Source organism: Prionailurus viverrinus, unplaced genomic scaffold (genome assembly GCF_022837055.1).
Source record: "Prionailurus viverrinus isolate Anna unplaced genomic scaffold, UM_Priviv_1.0 scaffold_39, whole genome shotgun sequence".
NCBI classification, from domain to species: domain Eukaryota; kingdom Metazoa; phylum Chordata; class Mammalia; order Carnivora; family Felidae; genus Prionailurus; species Prionailurus viverrinus.
The window spans coordinates 1,906,424-1,925,802 of record NW_025927607.1 but is presented as its reverse complement, the minus strand read 5'-3'; the positions used below and the strand labels follow the sequence as shown (position 1 = coordinate 1,925,802).

At 54.4% G+C, this 19,379-nt stretch overlaps 1 protein-coding gene across 40 annotated transcripts in view; it reads right to left on the bottom strand.

Moving 5' to 3' along the window:
- The window catches only part of LRRFIP1 (LRR binding FLII interacting protein 1), a 141,540-nt gene that overhangs the window by 60,163 nt on the left and 61,998 nt on the right, over positions 1–19,379 (bottom strand). For 21 of the 40 annotated variants that reach the window (XM_047846519.1, XM_047846520.1, XM_047846484.1 and 18 more), the window contains exon 2: positions 8,497–8,583. In XM_047846519.1, the coding sequence (XP_047702475.1) occupies positions 8,497–8,583 (87 nt within the window). Of the gene's footprint in view, positions 1–906; positions 925–8,496; positions 8,584–8,767; positions 8,917–19,379 lie in introns of those variants that run through there. The other 19 variants (XM_047846516.1, XM_047846522.1, XM_047846479.1 and 16 more) reach the window with 4 other exon arrangements.

Sequence of the window (19,379 nt, the reverse complement as noted above, 5' to 3'; positions counted from 1 at the left end):
CAGGACACAAAGGCAGTCTGATATCATAGCAAAGGACCCCATGGGAGGACTTTTTAAATGGACTGTGTTTAAAAGGGCTTGTTCTAACCTCTGAAACAGTCATCTTCCTTTGATTTTCTTAGCTGCTCTAAAAGATACCATTCTTCATCTATAGACTAAATACATTTATGAAAAGCAGCTATTATGGTTGTCGTAAGTAACAAACTAGGTACATTTACAGGAAAGGCTCCAGTATACACACTCTGAATTCCCACTCACTCCATCATCATCGCTGAATCAGGAGCCCCTTACCTGGTTGTTTCCTACTGTACTCTCTGCACCTGGCCTGCTAGTGTATTTATCTCTAACCTTCAGCTGGTTCTACGAAGGGCTAGGGAACAGAGAGGCACATTACTATCCTGAATGTTAGGGGTGGACGGCAGGTATATTTTAAGCTCTTGGATTTTCCTGTTGTATCATTTTCTTTTTTGCTCCGATTTTTAAATCAATATTTAATACTCTTTTAGTGTACGGTAATCTGCATGGATACTTAAATTTTTTTCTAATAAAATTATATGGAAGGATAATCTCTCCTTAAACAGCTGATTTCAAGGGTTTCCCACATCCTGAAATGTGATTTTACTTTGCCTTAGAATTTTTTTTTTTCAAAGAAGTAATTTTCTAATTTGAGAAAAGCAGAGACGAGGAAAGCCTTCTGTGAACAGACGTGTGTCTAATGGTGGCTTTTTAAGGGGGTATAAGTAGCAACTTTGGCATCTTGATCAAACCAATTCATCAACAAAGCAGTCAAAGAAGCAGTAACAACTTCTATTTCAATGAAGGGCATTATTTCTGAAAGGTGACCAGGCCCTTGGCAAGGAAAAAACTAGTACATGCAATTTAGAAAACAAAGAAGAAGGAGCCTACCTTTTGAACCTGATAGATCTACAGAGAAGGGCAAAAGAAACGGGAAAAGAAATAGGAAATCCAATTACAAAAGGAGAAGCATCAGAAAGAAAAGTTCTGTAAGTACCTGGAAATGTGAATAAAAGTCATACTGGGGTGGGGGGGGGGACGCTGAATACTGGTAAAATACGAACTGAAAAATGTTTGAAGTCTCATTGAAAGAATTCTTAATTTCCTGACTCATTTACATTCTGTGTTAGGTACAATGGTGAGACCCGGGCGCGCACATGGATCCCTACGAGAATTCGGTTATCATTCCAGTGCTCGAGTCTGCAGAACCCGTCACCATCAGTGGGGAAGAGCACTTCGTCTTCAATTCGAAATTTCTTTGCACAGCGATGAAAGTTTAACTAGAAAGCACAGAAACCGGATTATAAAGTCAACTGGCCAAATTCACAGATAGGAAGAAAGACGCTTTCCTGTCCTGATTCATGCAGACAGAAACAGAATGCCAGGAAAGTTAACGGCTCAACCGAGCGATCACTAGAAGAGAACTGAAATACACATTTTAAAAAGCCTATTATGACGCATGGACATATTCATTTGCTCCAGGTGTGTCTCCTCAGGGTGTCCCAATCACTAGGTGAGGCGGAGATAATCTGCTTCATTCACTCATTTGCTCACTCATTCATTCACAGAACAAAACATCGGCCAAGTCAGGCTTTATTCAAGGCGCTTCTAGGCGTTCGTGGGGGAGCACGGATGAACATACTCAACATTATGACCACGTGGAACACAGCACTCTCCATGAAAGTCACTAGCAAGAGAACATCACACCAGGGGGGGCACGTCTCACCATCTGTCTTCTCTTAGCGGGGGGTCCTTGTGTGAAATAGAAGGTTCCCTAGGAGTTCCCAAAGACTCTCCACATGTTATTCTCCCCTGATGAATCCATTAGAAAGGACCTCAGCATCCTTCTAAACAGCCCCCAGCACAGTGAACAGGGGCCACAGTCTCTCACCATCTGCAGGGCAAAGAACTGTGATGGGTGGGTGTAGGGGCTCTGCTATGGGGGGGAGGAGGGGGGAGGGGAGGCTGGGCTGGCCTCGGTGGGGTGGTCCCGGTAAATCCCAGCCAGCTCCGAGGCCCCCGTGTGGCTCCAAACACAGCCTGCCTCCGGAACTCCCAACCTCTGGCACCAGCTTCCCGCTCTCCTGGCCCCCAGGGTCTCCTGGCCCCCAGGGACGGTCACTTCTCCCCCTCCCCCTCCCCCTCCCCCTCCTCCTCCAGGGACTCACAGGCTCTGTCCACCTTCAGTGGATCTGCGCTCCCTCTCAAGGAAACCCTTTCTGGCCCAGCTCAGAAACACCTGTGTAGAGATACATGGCTCGGGGATCATGCTTCTCAATTTCTTACAGCAAAATATCAACCTTCCTAGTGGAACGCTGGCCTTCCAAAGCATATTCATTTCCACTTAACCAACAACTTAAAATGCCAGTACCCCGGGCTATCAGATTGTATAACCTCAAATTGTGTTAGCACGTTCTAAGAATAGCCCGGCCCAGAGATGTGATATGCAAAGGGCGGGCTAGGGAAGTGCTGTCTGTACACCTTCCGAAATCCCCAGACTCCGCTAGCTTGCCTCGTCTCTCCCTCCAGAGGTGCACACAAATGCTCATGCATGCACACGCACGTGTCCGGTCCCCCCGCCCCAGGACCTGGCTCAAATCCAGAACAGCTACTGCTTCTGTGTTGTCTGTAAAACGCTAACAAAGTTGCCTATTCCGTTTATTATACTGGGCTTCTAAGTCCACACCGACGAAAAAATGACTTCCAAGGTTTGCCTCTACTTGTGAAATGACCAGATTGTGTACGTCTTCTCTTCCCCCTTTGCTGTGGTGCCAGCCAGCTCACAGACAACTTTCATCCCACGGACACTGCCCTTTGTTTTTGTTTTTATCGTTAACCATCTACCTGATCTTGAGGTGGAGAGCACACGCGGAGGACCACGGCTTTGCAGCGGTCAGATCTACACATGAATCTTAGCTCAACCACCATGGCTGTGGGGGAAACTGTCCATTTTCCTCACCTGTACATAAAACTCGGGGAGACCCCCTCACACACTGTGACACTACCCAGGTGTGTGTGGACTGCCCTGGACCAGGGGCTCCCAGGATGTCCCTGCTCGTCCCTTCTGCCCTACCCCAGTTCTCTTTGACTAGCAAGAAAATACAATTCTATTTTAGTTTAAACCTTTCAACTACCCTTTTTGAGAAAGCAAACTTTAAATACCAGTGCTCTCCTAGTTCAAATACCTTACATTTCTGCCTGCATAATTGTCATTTGGATGGGTCAGTGCTGCTGCTGAGCCAACCAGATCAGTATAAACCGCAGGGCAGACCAGGGGGCCTCCCTCCACGCTTCACCCCTTCCTTGACCTGGCTGTCTCTGTGTTCTGCCCATCCCCACGTGCCCCTCCTTCATTCAGTGTCCCCCCCTGGCTGCGTGGACCAGGATTAGCTTCTCGTTTCCTCCCTGACACACGGATAATTCACATCGTGGGAGCTGGTCATCAGGCCTGTGACTGATCCCAAATAAGAGTCTGAGTTCAGCAGAAAAGGAATAGTTGAGGTACCTTCACTCAATTACTGTGTCTGTGAGATCACATAGGGAGGAGGGGGAGCACAGGTGAATGATGTCTGTGAGATCACACGGGGAGGAGGGTGAGGCCACACAGGGGGGAGGGTGAAGTCACAGGGGGAGGAGGGTGGGATCACACGGGGAGGAGGGTGAGGTCACATGGGGAGGAGGGTGAGATCATATGGGGAGAAGGGTGAGGTCACACAGGAAGGAGGGTGAGGTCACACGGAGAGGAGGGTGAGGTCACACAGGGAGGAGGGTGAAGTCACACAGGGAGGAGGGTGAGATCACACGGGGAGGAGAGTGAGGTCACAAGGGGAGAAGGGTGAGATCATATGGGGAGGAGGGTAAGAACATATAGGAGGGTGAGCACAGGCAAGTGATGTCTGTGAGACCATATAGGGAGGAGGGTAAGGTCATACAGGGAGGAGGGTGAGATCACACAGGGAGGAGGGTGAGGTCACACGGGGAGGAGGGTGAGATCATATGGGGAGAAGGGTGAGGTCACACAGGAAGGAGGGTGAGGTCACACGGAGAGGAGGGTGAGGTCACACGGGGAGGAGGGTGAGATCACACAGGAAGGAGGGTGAGGTCACACAGGGAGGAGGGTGAGATCATATGGGGAGAAGGGTGAGGTCACACAGGAAGGAGGGTGAGGTCACACAGGGAAGAGGTGAGATCACACAGGGAGGAGGGTGAGATCACACAGGGAAGAGGGTGAGGTCACACAGGGAAGAGGGTGAGGTCACACGGGGAGGAGGGTGAGGTCACACGGAGAGGAGGGTGAGATCACACGGGGAGGAAGGTAAGAACACATAGAAAGGAAGGTGAGCACAGGCAAGTGATGTCTGTGAGACCATATAGGGAGGAGGGTAAGATCACAGGGGGAGGAAGGTGAGATCACATGGGGAGGAGGGTGAGGCCATACGGGGAGGAGGGTGAAGTCACACGGGGATAAGGGTGAGGTCACACGGGGAGGAGGGTGAGATCACACAGAGAGGAGGGTGAGGTCACACGGGGAGGAGGGTGAGATCACACGGGGAAGAGGGTGAGGTCACACAGGGAGGAGGGTGAGATCACACGGAGAGGAGGGTGAGGTCACACGGGGAGGAGGGTGAGGCCATACGGGGAGGAGGGTGAGGCCATACGGGGAGGAGGGTGAAGACACATGGGGAGGAGGGTGAGATCACACAGGGAGGAGGGTGAGGTCACACGGGGAGAAGGGAGAGATCACACGGGGATGAGGGTGAGGTCACACGGGGAGGAGGGTGAGATCACACAGAGAGGGTGAGTCCACATGGGGAGGAGGGTGAAATCACACGGGGAGGAGGGTGAGATCACACGGGGAGGAGGGTGAGGCCACACGGGGAGGAGGGTGAGGTCACCCGGGGAGGAGGGTGAGGTCACCCGGGGAGGAGGGTGAGGCCACACGGGGAGGAGGGTGAGGCCACACGGGGAGGAGGGTGAGGTCACCCGGGGAGGAGGGTGAGGTCACACGGGGAGGAGGGTGAGGTCACACCGGGAGGAGGGTGAAGTCACGCTGGGAAGGGAAATTAAGAAGCTAGTGTCCACCTGAGGCACTTTCTCACAAGTAAAGCCAAGCTTTCCCGCTGGTCTTCTCACAACTCAAACCCACACTCGGGGGAACCCGCTCCCAGGCCTGAACGTGCCTCTGCTGTGCGACTGTGTGAATACCGACAGGACCCAAACGACCACCTGCTTCCCGGTGAGACGTTCCATTGGACCTGAATCATTACAAAGCTGTCACATCTTGTTAAAATGGAGAATTTCAAAACTCCAACGCGGGTACTAATGGAATGATACCTGTGCGTAAGACCCAGGAGGCCGACTGTGGCCTTTGCGATCAGATCCCTGGTTTTAACCAGGCTTCCTTTGCAAAGCCGAGCTCCTCAGTGGGCACTGAACGCTGGGGACGGCCCGTGCCGCACAGGAGCTGGGCAGTGCCCGCGCACAGGCCCGGCTTCCAACGCCCTGCGTCCAGGACCGGGCTCCCGTGTCCGTGTGCTCCGTGGGGGCCTTGGCCTCGCACGGCTGCTGCGAGGGCCACCCCCAGCCTGAGGGAGGCTTCTAAGGAGGCCGCTCAGAGAGGGGCTTTCGGGCCTCAACTCTTTTTAACTTTCATTTGCTAAATCAAGAACTTCTGCCACGGGACTTTGTGGCTGACAGGCCACATATGTTAGCAGGCTTGTATTTAAATCAATTCGGGAGAGGACACACTTTATCTACACGTGGAATCTGGAAGGCAGACGGGAAGGTACACACTGCATGATTCCTTCTCGCCTTGGCTCTGTAGAAATCTCCCATCTTATTCTTAGCGAGGACAGTGACAAAATGATCACTGACGCCCTCCTGGAAACCCAGGCGTCACGGCCGTCTCCTTCCCCAGCCCGCTGCGTCCGCTCCAGCAACGGGGCTCAGAGGCAGCCACGGGCCACCCGAAACACTGACAGCACCAAGGTGCCACCAACTGTGGCCAAACCGGGCGGAGGTGAAAGATGTGCTGGGAAGTTGTTCTTACAGGTCTTTTATGACCTTAATACAACGACTAGGGGCCGCGGGAGAACCAGGGGAGCTGATTAAAACCAAATGAGCCTGGAGAAGGCGAGAGGGTGAGAGGTCAGGGCCGTTGGCCCTGGGCAGCGAGGCAGCCGTCGCCCCAGGCGCTGGCGCAGCTCCTGGCCATGCTGGTGGCCCTTGGCACTAACACCTTACTGCCCCCACTGCCCCATTCCTTTCTGAAGCCAGGTCGGGGGCAACAGCGTCCTGCACACAATGGGCTTGCAAATATCCACTGAACGAACAGAAACATTCTAAAGAGCAACTGATACCCAGCAATTTGAAAAAAGCATCAGAGGGGGTGCCTGGGGGGCTCAGTCGGTTGAGCGTCCGACTTCGGCTCAGGTCATGATCTCGCGGTCCGTGAGTTCGAGCCCCGCGTCGGGCTCTGTGCTGATGGCTCAGAGCCTGGAGCCTGCCTCGGATTCTGTGTCTCCTCTCTCTGTCTGCCCCTCCCCTGCTTGCTCTGTCTCTCAAAAATGAATAAACGTTAAAAAAAACATTTTAAGAGAAAAGCATTTGAAAAAGGAAAAATACCTAATTTTTAAAAACCAGTGCAGGCTAAGAGAACGTTTTCATCAGGCGGCCTCTGGTTACAATTGATCCCGGCATCTGAGTGCACAGAAGGTGCCTGGCGTCTGGGTGGGTCCTACAGCACAGGTGACACTGTCCTACAGCACAGGTGACACTGTCTCAGGTATGTGACAAAGTCTACCAGCAACACCTATACTTCATCTCTACCTCTCGTTCAAACGCTTCTCTCCAGAGATGTTCCTGAAAATGTTTCTTTGAATGACTTTCAATAGTCACTCCTGGTGTGACCGGTACCCTGGGGTTCACAGGCAGGGATCAGTCAGGTCCCCATCCCGGTCGGAGCCGAAGCTCGCCCCTGACACAACGGGAGGGGAGGGGGCTTCATGTTAGCCATCAGCTCAACAGTCGAGGCCGGATAATTAACATGAAAGTTCAAGAGCGCCTATATCCAGTTTGAAAATGACACATGTGATTCTTGGGGGAAGGCACTGAGAAGGGGCCAAACCCGTGCTCTGCATAAATTAAGAGAAAAAAAGGACAAAAAAACAAAGTCAATTCTAGAGGCAGGCCCACAACTGTGTGTGTATTTCTAACGAGGAGAGAGAACGTGGTGATTTACTTTCAAATATTTGTTCTGTCTTCATTCACGGCGTAAACACAGGACAAGGGCTAAGCTACCGCAGAAGTGTGACTGACCCTCATCTGCTTGGGTCACTCCCAGGAACTGCTGGTGTGGTGTGGCCCTTCCGGGGGGGGGGGGGGCGGGGATCCACATTCCCGCCTGTCCCCATCACTGCAGGGACATCCGGCCTGTGGTCAGATTCTCCTAAGTAACATTCTGGCTTGGTCTAGTCACCTTCAAACCCCACGGAAGAGATTTCTTCCCCAAATCCAAACGTGGCTGTGCCCCTTCCCTGCTTCTGGAGCTCCACCGCGTGGACTGCACACCCTGCAGGCAGGGAAATGACAAAGGACACCCGGGGCTGGTGGCCGGGTCTCACCCTACAGGGAACGCGAGGCTGTGTGGTGGAATCTGTGGTGATTTTAGGAGAAACTGGAAATCCAGGTTTTTATCTGAAATCTCACAGGCTTTAAAACACTGGCTCAACTTCGAAATGCTGGCTGTGTGCAATCAGCCCCGGGCAAAGCGCCCGGCCACCTCCCCGCGACACGATACACTCAAAGCCCTCAAGCGGTGCCCGGTGTGGATGTCCCCGCAGGGTGTGACCCGTAGAGGACACAGGTCAGGTGGACGGGGAGTTGCTTCTTCCGTGTTGACCTCAAGCTCAGGGGAAAGCTCTCTGCTCTGAGTTCAAGAGTCCTCATCCTGCCCACACGGCTCAGGCTCCAGCCCAAGGTTATGAAAATGAGTGGCAAACAGCATTAACAGGCGTGTAAACACATTACTGTCCACGCTCCCGGTTATTTCCCCCTCCTGTGGGCCTCAGTCATCACGAAACCTATTAAAACGCGTAAAAACCACAGGGGAAGTATTTTCAACAAACAGCTTGCTTAGTTTAAAAAAACAATAACCAGTTCCTTCACATTTTAATTCAGAGGCTCGAGATTCTAGCTCGACGGCTGGACCTCGAAGTTCAGAGCCAGCGACTCTCGGCCCCTTTCAGCCGGAAGCCTGGGCTGGGAGACGTCTGCAGGCAAGTGGCCGTGCGGGGGGGCCGTCTCGGGATCCAGCACATCGAGGCCTGGGACAGGCACGTCTGGTATCCGCGCTATGCGCGCTCCCTGGCCTGACCTTGAACAAAGTCACAGGCACAGTGCATTCCAATCGCGGGCACTGTCAACGGGACAGGTGCCTGTGTTTGCACACTCTCCCTAAAATAAATAATGGAGCCGCGTTACCTCTTTCTGCTGTCGCTCCAGCTCCTTCATTCGGATCTCTCGGGCCTCCGCGCGGGCCGCGCGCTTCGCAGCCAGCCTCGCCTCCGCCTGAAACAGACACGAGTTTTATCAGCAGACAGACCAGCGCCTCCTTCCCACCGTTAACGACGAGGATGTTGCAAGAGACTTTGTTCAGGGCTTAATAAACATACAGGAACACACTGCAAACTGACAAGAGTTAAGGGTCATCGGGAGGGACAGCAGCAATAGTTACAGTAACAAGGATGCCTACCATTTACGGAGCCCTTGCTAAACGCCGAGTGGATGCTGTTCTAAGGGCTTTTTGTGTCATGCCGTATGCTCCTTGCAACAGTGCCGTTAGGTAGATACTGTTACCATCCCCGGTTTACAGATGAGGAGACTGGCACAGAGAGGGTAACTTAACCAAGGTCGCACAGCGCGAAAGCGGCAGGGCTGGGCAGTGTGCCTTCCTCTGGAGCTCTGACACACCATTGCAGGAAACAAACATTAGAGCTGGGCATGGCCACAGGCCACCGGCTCAACCCCTCCCTTTACAGAACAGGAAGCGGAGGCCTGGAGAGGCTGCCAGACCGGTCTCCAGGGGCTGGGACTCCGGACTGCTGCTTTCCAGAACTCCCGTCTGGTCAGCTCTCAGGGCACCCTGCTGGCCTCAGCTCCCCGTGGCCACCTGCAGTGCCGGGAAGCCCGTCTTTTTTATCGAGAGAACCGAGATGGTGGCAGAGTGTTTCTGGCTGATGGGCTGTCCACCGCCATGGAACCTGCCACTTGAACACTGCTTCCCAATTTTACAAATGTCACGTTTATGCACCACGTCAGCTGATACAGTGGAGGGCTGGTCAGGTAACTGGTGCAGGTGCACCATGCAGGCTTTTTGGGGCCAAACACAACCCACCTTCTTTCCACTTAATTTGGGGGGGGGGGGGGCGGATACACTTGTAATTCTTCCACCGACAGTTGTGTAGATACGGTTTCAGACGTTAAAGCAGGGCCAGGACAGACGGCCAAGTACTTCTGGTGTGGTGTGGGGCCAGCAAGCAGGAGGGGGCCCAAGGGTCACTGTCCAGCTTCTCTCAAAGGACCAGGCTCACGTCGGGGGGCGGTGTCCCCCCCCCCCCGCCACACTTGTACTGAATTGCAAATGCATCTTCTGTCCAAGTGCTCATCTAAGTTGAAAACTGACCACCACTGATCTGTCAGAGGTCAGCCGGTGTGTGTCCTCATAAGGAATCTGTTCTAACTTGGTTCATTCTCATGGTTCCTTTATCAGTCCCAGCCCAGGTCCCTCAAGTCAGGGGCATCAAAAATCACAGCAGCCTCAGAACTTTGATACCTTGGGGCCATTTTCAATTCTGTAAACCACATTACACCGTGTGAAGGGGCGCTCGGGGTCTATAAAAAGATCCGGCAAAGCTTAAGGGGAGGGGTGGGGGTTCACTTGACAGATATCCGGCCATGCTGTGATGCCGTAGCGCAGGGCCGGGCCAGCAAGAGGGCGAGGTTCACACTGAGTGCAGCCTGCCTCCCTGTCTTCCTGGGGGGAGGCGTGGGCTCCCTGCCTGCTGGCTCCCTGTCTAAGCCGGCACAGACCAGACAGCTATGGCCTCAGCTCGGGTGGGAGGAACAGGGGAGGGGATCGGGGAAAAGAGAAGGGAGGTCATGGGGGAGGGAGAAGGGGAGGGGCAGAGTGGGAATGTGAGAAGCAAGAAAGGGGACAGAGGGAAGAGGGCTGCAGGGGCACACAGGCCGAGAGGAGTATGGCAGGCCCAATCCTCGGGGGTCCCTGAGACTCCCACATAATCCTCTCCCCTTGAGAGTGAGCCACACTGCAAGAGTGACGGACGCCCGTGCTGTGACCGGGTTACATCACATGGCAAAGAGAAATGCAAAAGTAATTAAGGTTCCTTATCAGCTGACTCAAGAGTTAATCAAAAGATAGATTATCCTGGGTGGGCCTCACCTAATCGGATGAGACCTTTAAAAGAGGGACTGGGGCGGGGGTGCCTGGGGGGCTCAGTCGGTCGGGTGTCCGACTTCGGCTCAGGTCATGATCTCGCGGTCCGTGAGTTCGAGCCCTGCGTCGGGCTCTGGGCTGATGGCTCAGAGCCTGGAGCCTGCTTCATATTCTGTGTCTCCCTCTCTCTCTGCCCCTCCCCTGCTCATGCTCTGTCTCTCTCTTTCAAAAATAAAATGGTAAAAAAAAAAGTTTAAAAGAGGGACTGGAAGTCAGACGGACTCTCAAGCTGGCATGTGTGACAGGGCCCGGGAGGGGTCACATGACAAGGACCTGCAGGTGAGCTCTAGGAGCCGAGAGGGACCCCCAGCTGGCTGACAACCGGTAGGAAAACGGGAAGCTTGGTTTTGCAACACCAAGGAGCTAGATTCTGCCCACAGCCATGTGAGCTCGAGAGGACCTCAGGCTCCAGAAATGACTAACCCTAACCCTGAGCGCGGGACCCAGTAAGCTGAGCCCGGACTTCTTTTTTTTTTTTTTTTTTCAGGTTGATTTATTTTAGAGATAGCGAGTGTGGGCGCGGGAGGGCCAGGGAGAGGGAGAGAGAGAATCAGAAGCAGGCTCCACACACTGTCAGTGCGGAGCCGACGTGGGGCTTGAGCTCATGAACTGTGAGATCAGGACCTGAGCTGCAATCAAGAGTCCTCCGCTTACGGCTTCTGACCCGAGACGCCGAGATGAGACACGTGTGCTAGTTCAGGTGTGTGAGTATTTGCTATGAGGCGACAGATAACGAGGACGGGGAGGTGGGGTCTCAGATGACTCCTACTCTCACGGTGCTCGTGTCTCTGACCCGAGGGGTCGCGCACCCCCATCCCGCCCACCTTTGGTCCTGGTCTGCTTGGGACCGGGCCGAAGATCCCTGAAGAGCCCACCTACGTGGACAGACCCGATGCCTGGAGTGGCCGCCCTGCCGGATGGACAGGCCTCCAGTACCATATCCCGTCAGACCACAGCTGCTAGTCCTGGGGGCCTCCCCCCACCCAGGAAAAGGCTCCTGTCATGGCCCACCCACCCGTGGGGGCCCTCATGTCCAGCCCAGGAAGTCCGTCCCAGCCGTGAGGATAATGGCACTGAAAGCCACCAGCCCCCAACTTGAGGGACCTGGGCTTGGGATGACAGGGACGCATTTGAATGAACCAAGTTATGCAGTAAATTCCTCTTGAGGACGCCCCGGCCAACCTCAAAGACACAGCGACTGTAGTCAATCTACATTTTAAAAATAGTATTGTTTTTTTTTTTTAAACTTTTTATTTGTTTTGAGAGAGAAAGAGAGAGCAAGCAGGGAAGGGGCAGAGAGAGGGAGAGAGAGAATTCCAAGCAGCCTCCACACTCAGTGCAGAGCCTGATGCGGGGTTTGATCTCATGACCATGAGCTCATGACCTGAGCCAAAATCAGGAGTCGGACACTCAAATGACTGAGCCACCCAGGTGCCCTTCAGTCTACCTCGGTTTAGAATTTAGAAAGGAGGTAAATACGTAATTCGGTACAATCTCATGTCCTGGCAACGGCCGCCGCAGGCACAGCTCCATCTCCCAGGATCCTCGTGGGACTCGTACGTGGGAAGCAAGACGTCCATGGCACAGGAAGTGGTCACAGCCATGCTTGCTTCTGGGAATCGGCTAATTAAAAACCCACAGACATACGGGCCAACATTTAAAGTAGTCCCAAAACCTCGGCACAGCCAACTTTGTGAGCACAGAACTGCAATCAACATCACAACCCTGACCCTGGCCTGAGATGCCTGAACGAAAAATCGTAGGGATTTGACAACATGATTCATCCTAAAAACGCTGACATTTCCAAGAACACTCAAGAGCCTGACCCACAGCCCAAGAGACCACGATCACTCAAACGATCAGTGCAAAGTCTCCAGAGAAAATATGTGATATGATCAAGTCATTAAATGAACACAAAACACAGGACAGCTATGGTCTGCCACAATGATAAGGAAACGAGAATTCATTCCCCTCCAACCTCTCCTGTGAGGCCCAGTGCTGCCTCCCACCTGCCCCCCTCCAGGCAACAGGTCTAGGGCTCCGTGGGCCTCAGGCCAATGCTTCTGTGGTTCAGGACAAACCCATCACCACCCACGCTTTTGTGAAACACAAACTCACAGCTACGTCTGACTGCATGAGAGTTTCCAAACACTTACTTTCACTTCTGCTCTCCACTTGTGGGGACCGCGGCTACTGGTGATCGCCAGCCAGGGCCACCCAACCTGGTAACACCTTCAGACACAGCCAGAGCAGGGCCTTCAGGCTGCAGGGTGGGTCCCCAGTCTCCGGAGGAGAAAGCCAGGCCCGGGGGGCGGGGGGGGGGGGGGTTTGGTGATGGGGGAAGGAGTGGCAAGGTGGAGAGGTACAAACCACACAGGGCTTCAAAACAGCAAGCTTGGAAAACGGGAGTTCACACACTGCCCAGCGAGGGGCGAGGGGTCTGTTCAATCACCCTCAGCTCCTGGGGAGCTCCTCGGATGCTCCACCGATTGGCCTGGGACCAAGCTCCTTCTGGGACCTGCTAGGGCAGCAGCAGGCCCTTCCTCCTGGGTCCTGGCCTGCCCTCTTCCCTTCCTACAGGAGGCAACAGGAAAAGGGTACCAAGCCCTCAGCTCCCGCCCCCCGGGGGGTGGGGGGTAGGGCTCCAGAAAAGGCGGAGCTCTGGGCCCCAAGCCTCCTCTTGTACCCCACTGTGTCTTTGTTGCGAAACATACTAAAGCCTTTAAGAAGAAATGATAAGCTCTCCCTAGGCCTTGCCTTCTAATAAGGAGAGGAGCTGGGGGGGAAGTGGGCGGGGTCTAAATGGCTGTGAGCTGACAAGTGCTGGGGCTGGCTGGTGGGACCTAGCTGTCACAGCATGCCCCCCACCCCTCAGCACACCTGGGAACAGTTAGAGATGCAGAATCACCCCACCCAGATGCTCTTGGGGGAGAATCAGCATGTCCCTGGTGGGGGACGGGGGGGGGGGGGGGGGGGGGGGGAGGGGCGCAGGCACTTGCTCAAGTGTGAGAAGGACCTCTGCTTTCTGTCATCCCTTCTGTGTTTGACAGCTTTCAGAATAAATAGCAAACGTTTTAAAGGAAGGAAGAAAGGGGGGAGGCAGGCAGAGGGAGAGAGGAAGGAAGGTAATGAAGGAGCCCCCAAACCCAAACCCTGCTCACTGCTGCTGGAAGGTGGCCCTGGTTCTGTTGCTGGAAACCCCTGTCGCTCCCCCAGCCAGGCTCCCCCTCTGCTCCCGGAGGCCCCTGCAGGGTCGGGGGCAGGGCAGGGGAGAGCTGATCCAGCCAGGCACGGGATGAGATCCAGGCTCCTGGCCGGAATGCAAGTGCCCTGGCCCCCAGGGGCCCCCTGCCCTGGCTGGGAACCCCACAGACGGAGCTTTACTGACCGTGTTTCGTTCGTCTAAAGATTCTCTTTGTTTAGTAATCTCTACAACCGGCATGGGGCTCTAACTCAACCCCGAGATGAAGGGTCGCACGCTCCACTGAGCCCCCCAGGCCCCCTGAGATGCTAGGTTTTAAAGTGAGGCGCCCTCCGATGACGGAGACGGTCAGAAGCCTCCACTCATCGCCACAGTGGCCTTAGAATAATTCTAAAAGGCTGAACCCTTCGAAGTTCCGCGTTCACGGTTTATTTTACCGCAGACACGACGGCCCTCCGTCGCCACGGTGTCGCGTACAGCGGGGGAGATGCTGCGCACACAGAGCGGCATGGGCCTGACCCCAGGCCTCCTAACAAATGGCCCGCACGCCCTGGGTCTCCCAGTGGGGTCCCCGCAGCCACAGAGGCCCCCAGCCCGGGGCTGGCCGCAGGGGCGCACGGGTGGTGGTGGGGGACGCTTCTCCCCCGCTAGCCCTGTCCCCGCAGCACGGGCCTGGCCGGGCTGGGGAGCAGGTGAAGTCCGGGGGGAAAGCAGGATCCTGTAGGGCGGGGTCACTACGCCACGGCGACAGCCCCGACGGGCTCCGGTCCCACAGCGGGCCACAGAGCAGAAGCAGAGTCCACTGAGCAGGACACAGAGGGAGGCGGGGGAAGAGCCAGACGCACCCGTTCTGGGCTGACACCGCGACAGGCCTCCTGCTCGGGGCATCAGACGGTCCAGGCCGTGACGGATGCGTCATCCCAAGGTGCGGCGGGAGCTCAGGGACAGCCCCCCTCAGCTGCGGTCTGAGGCTGAGGACAACTGTAAAGAGAAGTCCTGCGCGGGGACGTGAGGAGGACGAGGAGGGAGGAGGCAGGCCTCGGCAGAGAGGCTCCCAAATGCCCTGCGCCCCGGCAACCTCACCTTCCTGCAGCCGGGCTGGGGGTCGGGGCAGAGATGCTGCCACACCCCGTCCCCCAACAGCTTGCACCCCAATTCCAGTGGCACCTGGGGGCTCTAAGGCTCTCGTGGCTCCTCCCCATTTAACCACCTGGAGGACGCCGCATGATGGATGACCCTCGAGGTCCGGGGACATAAGGAGTACCCGCTAGAACAGAAGGGCTGAGAGCAGGAGCTGGCGGGGGAGGAGGGCGACTGCGTCCCTTGCAGAGCCTTGAGCTGCTACAGGGAAGCCCGGCTCTGTGTGTACGCATCCCGAGCTTCCAGGCTTTCCTGGGATTCGAGCACAGTGTGGAATTCGGTCTCCCAAGCCGTCTCATCCTGCAGTCACGGGAAATGTTCTTATTCCGCTCTTGGACTCTGCGGGCCCTCCCAGGGCTTCTAGAACCCTACGTGGGAGCGGGAAGGGGTTCATGAACCACAACTCTGGGGCCAGCTTGAGAAAGGGGACCGAGACACGCTTCCTTCACTTCCTCCAGCTACGCGAGGAAAGCCCTGGGGCCTGGACAGGCACCAGGGTGAAGGTGCCGGAAGCCGGCCGCCACGGCCTCAGTGCAGAGCCCAGGGCACCCTCGTGCACGCTGCTGACGTGCGAGGTGACTGCGTGCTCTGTGACGCTGGGTGCAGCCATCCGAGAACAGGTGTGTGGGAGGGGACTCGCCACACAGCTAGAACACTGCCGGGGTCAACGGAGAGGGCCCAGGCCTTGGGGACCCCAGCAACTGCCGCCTCCTTAGTCTCCTCAGACGTAAAGTGGAAATGAGCCGCACAGGCTGTGCAGAAACACAAGCGATCGGTCTGTCGGCTGAACAGCATCCCAAAGTTAGGAGGAAGCTTTAGCACTGATTATACACATTCGCTTTGGCCATCAGTCTTTAGAATCCAGCACAACTGAAAAACAGACTTTTTTCCTCCAGGCCACATAATGTAACTATAGCTCATAAGCTCTCGGGGAAAGTTTAAGGATGTATTTAAAGTTCACTAGGGGCGCCTGGGTGGCTCAGTCGGTTGAGCATCCGGCTTTGGCTCGGGTCATGATCCCGCGGTCTGTGAGTTCGAGCCCCGCGTCGGGCTCTGTGCTGACAGCTCGGAGCCTGGAGCCTGCTTCCGATTCTGTGTCTCCCTCTCTCTCTGTCCCTCCAACCCCCCACCCCCCAAAATAAAAACATTTAAAAAAATTTAAAAAAAAAGAAAGAAAGAAAGAAAGCAGCAGAGCACTTCTGTCCATGCGATTCTTCCCCAGGACAGAGGAACGCAGCTCCTGACGGGCAGGACTGAAACCCCCGAGTTGCTGGAGGCCACGTACACAGGCCCGCTTGGAAGCGCCTTCTAACGTCGCGCACATTTCCCGTTGAGAGTGGACAGCTGTGCAGAATCCCTCTCCAGAGTGGCCTTTGTTCCAGGAAGTGGCAACAGCCAGAAACTTCTGTTTTCCCAACCCCTCACGTGCAGTAGGTTCTAAAGGTGGGTCGCTATTCAAAGCAAGCAGGTGGGATTAGGGACACGCTCTCCCGCAGGGGTGCCAACAGGGAAGGGAACGTGCTCAGCCAGCAGCTCACAACTGAGGCTCAGGTCGCCTCTGTGCCAGGCACCCACCGCCCCGGGTCCCTCAGCCGTCACGTGCATGTCAAAAAAAAAAAAATGCTCATCTTCCCCAAACCCTTGCTTACACAATTACTGTATGTTTTTCCCCAAAGAGGGGGCCTACGTTTAGGGACATGTCTGTAACTACAATCACCATGGAGGGGAAGATGCTTTGGCATGGCAGTTATCAGTGGGGGCGGTGCCAACCCTGCAGAGGGCATTTTGGGAACTTGGGGCGTGTTGTTGGGAGGTCACAGTGAGTGGAGGCAGGCACTGATGGCATTTAAGGGGCAGGGTGGTGGCACCTGGGTGGCTCAGTCGGTTGAGCGACCGCCTCTTGATTTCGGCTCGGGTCATGATCCCAGGGTCGTGGCGAGCCCCACGTGAGTGTGGAGCCTGCTTGGGATTCTCTCTCTCCTTCTGCCCCTCCCCTGCGCAAGTGTGCAAACACACACACACACACACACACACACACACACACGTGCTCTTCTTCTCTCTCAAAAAAAAGTGGGGAGGGGGCAGGCCATGGCAGGCGAACCATCCCACACTCAGGCAGGACTGCACCTTGAAGAACCTTCCCACGGACTATCCAGGCAGACAGAAAAAAACGACTCTATCCGTTTCGGATCTACAAATGGATTCCAACTGACACATAAAATCAAAGTATGTTTTGTGCAGTTTCAACCTACGCTGCAAATCCCAGGAATGTGATCAGCATGAAAATTGAGGGAAGGCTACACTTGGCTTTGTTCAGACCGCTCGGAGAGCTGGTGCCCATTCTGGAACGTCGAGCCACCAGGAGCGACGTGCGCCACCTGGGACGGAGCACGCCTGTGTCAGTCTGCCCGCAGCTATGGTGTGGGCACAGGTCTGCACACGTGTGACCGCTCCGTCCTTCTTCTGGGACACCAGGGCCGGAGCGTTTCTAGATCAACATCCACGTTCTGTTATCGCAATTTACCTTCGTTTGCTTTCATTTCAACGCTATGGTTAAAACATTACATTGACTTGAGATGATCTGTACCAAATCTTACTACCTACAGACTTCATTTCAGGTGAGCAGTGAGGATGTGAAAAACTTGCTACAAAAAGGGGGTTGAGGACCGCAGTTTTTGATAAAATGCAGTGTGGAGCCGGGGAGCTGAACCTCTCTAATGCACGGCCACACTGTCCTAACAGCCCCGGTACAGGTTAAGGGCACGGGTCTGGGGGCCGCTGCATGAGCCATAAACTAAACAAAACACACTTTGTCAATTTTTCCTTGAAGGTTTGGAGGACAGAAAGTTAAAGACTGACATTTACCTGGTAATCTAAAACACCAACTCCGATGGGTTCTGTAAAATGATCATGGAATTTTACGATAAAACATCAGCCTTCAGAGAAGCCTTTCCCTTGCAAGGCTGCGGTGGCTGGGCCATGGGCCTCCAGGAGCCCGGACCGGGGGACCAGATGGAAAAGGCCAGAACTTCGGTGCCACCTCTCCGCAGGCCGGGCACGGGCTCCTCAGCAGGGTTCTGGGTTTTTGCAGGCAGAGACACCCAGCCCCAGCCTTCCCCCCTGGCTCGACTGTCTACCAGGTATATGGGCTCTGACAAAGTATGTTGCCTTTTTTTTTTTTTTGGTATTAATCATGCAATATTTCTTTATTTACGTTATCTTATCCTACTTCCAGGGTAATTAACATGTAGTGTAATTCTAGTTTCAGGGGTACAGTGCAGTGAGTCAACACTTCTATACATCACAAGTATGCATCACAAGTGCCCTCCTAATGCCCATCACCTCTTTCCCCCACCCACCTGTTTGTGCTCTAGAGTTACGAGTGTGGTTTCTGGAAAGGACATCACTTTTGAACAGTAGCCCTCATCACAGGGAGTGGGAGGAATCAGACTATGTGATCTCTGGGAGCTTCCTCCGTCTCTAGAACCGTGTCTCTCTCTCCACCAGGGGTGAGTTGTTTCTACTAAGAGACGGTCACTTCTCTCTCCCCGTTTTGCTACCAGAAATCTCCTGACTTTGTTTTTCTGGGTAATAAACTTCTTAAAAGCACCCCACATGCCCAAAATAGCAAACTGGTATTATTCAGGAACAAAATTATCCATGTTACTTTATCCACAGCAGTGACTTGAGGAACATTTACTCAAACTCCACATCATCCTCTTGAGTTCAGCAACTACTCATACGGATGCCGATGACGAAGGATGTTGCACGGTACCCTCCGTGCAGATACATTTCCCCTCTTGCTGCCAACACCTCCTGTATTTTCTTCTGAGATGAGAGAATGTTCACATTTATTTCCTTTAACAGCCTCATCATGCCGGAATTACAAAGGAATAAAGAAATAACAAATACAGTGTGGCCACAAATAACAGTGTGGGACTAGCAGGTGACAGCATCCTGGTGGCCGTCCCGTTGCAGCCAGTGCACCAGGGCTCCACTCCCTTCACCTTCACCTGTTCTGCTCACGGATTTCTCTGCAAACCCCGTGTCTTTAAGGTGTCACAAAACACTGAAATTGGGGGCACCCGGGTGGCTTAGTTGGTTGAGCGTCTGACTTCAGCTCAGGTCATGATCTCATGGGTTCGAGCCCCCCATCAGGCCCTGCGCTGACAGCTCGGAGCCTGGAGCCAGCTTCGGATCCTGTGTCTCCCTCTCTCTCTGTCCCTCCCCCGCTCATGCTCTGTCCCTCTCTCTCAAAAATAAACATTAAAAACCAAACACTGGGGGCGCCTGGGTGGCGCGGTCGGTTAAGCGTCCGACTTCAGCCAGGTCACGATCTCATGGTCCGGGAGTTCGAGCCCCGCGTCGGGCTCTGTGCTGATGATGGCTCAGAGCCTGGAGCCTGTTTCCCATTCTGTGTCTCCCTCTCTCTCTGCCCCTCCCCCGTTCATGCTCTGTCTCTCTCTCTCCCAAAAATAAATAAACGTTGAAAAAAAAATTTATAAAAAA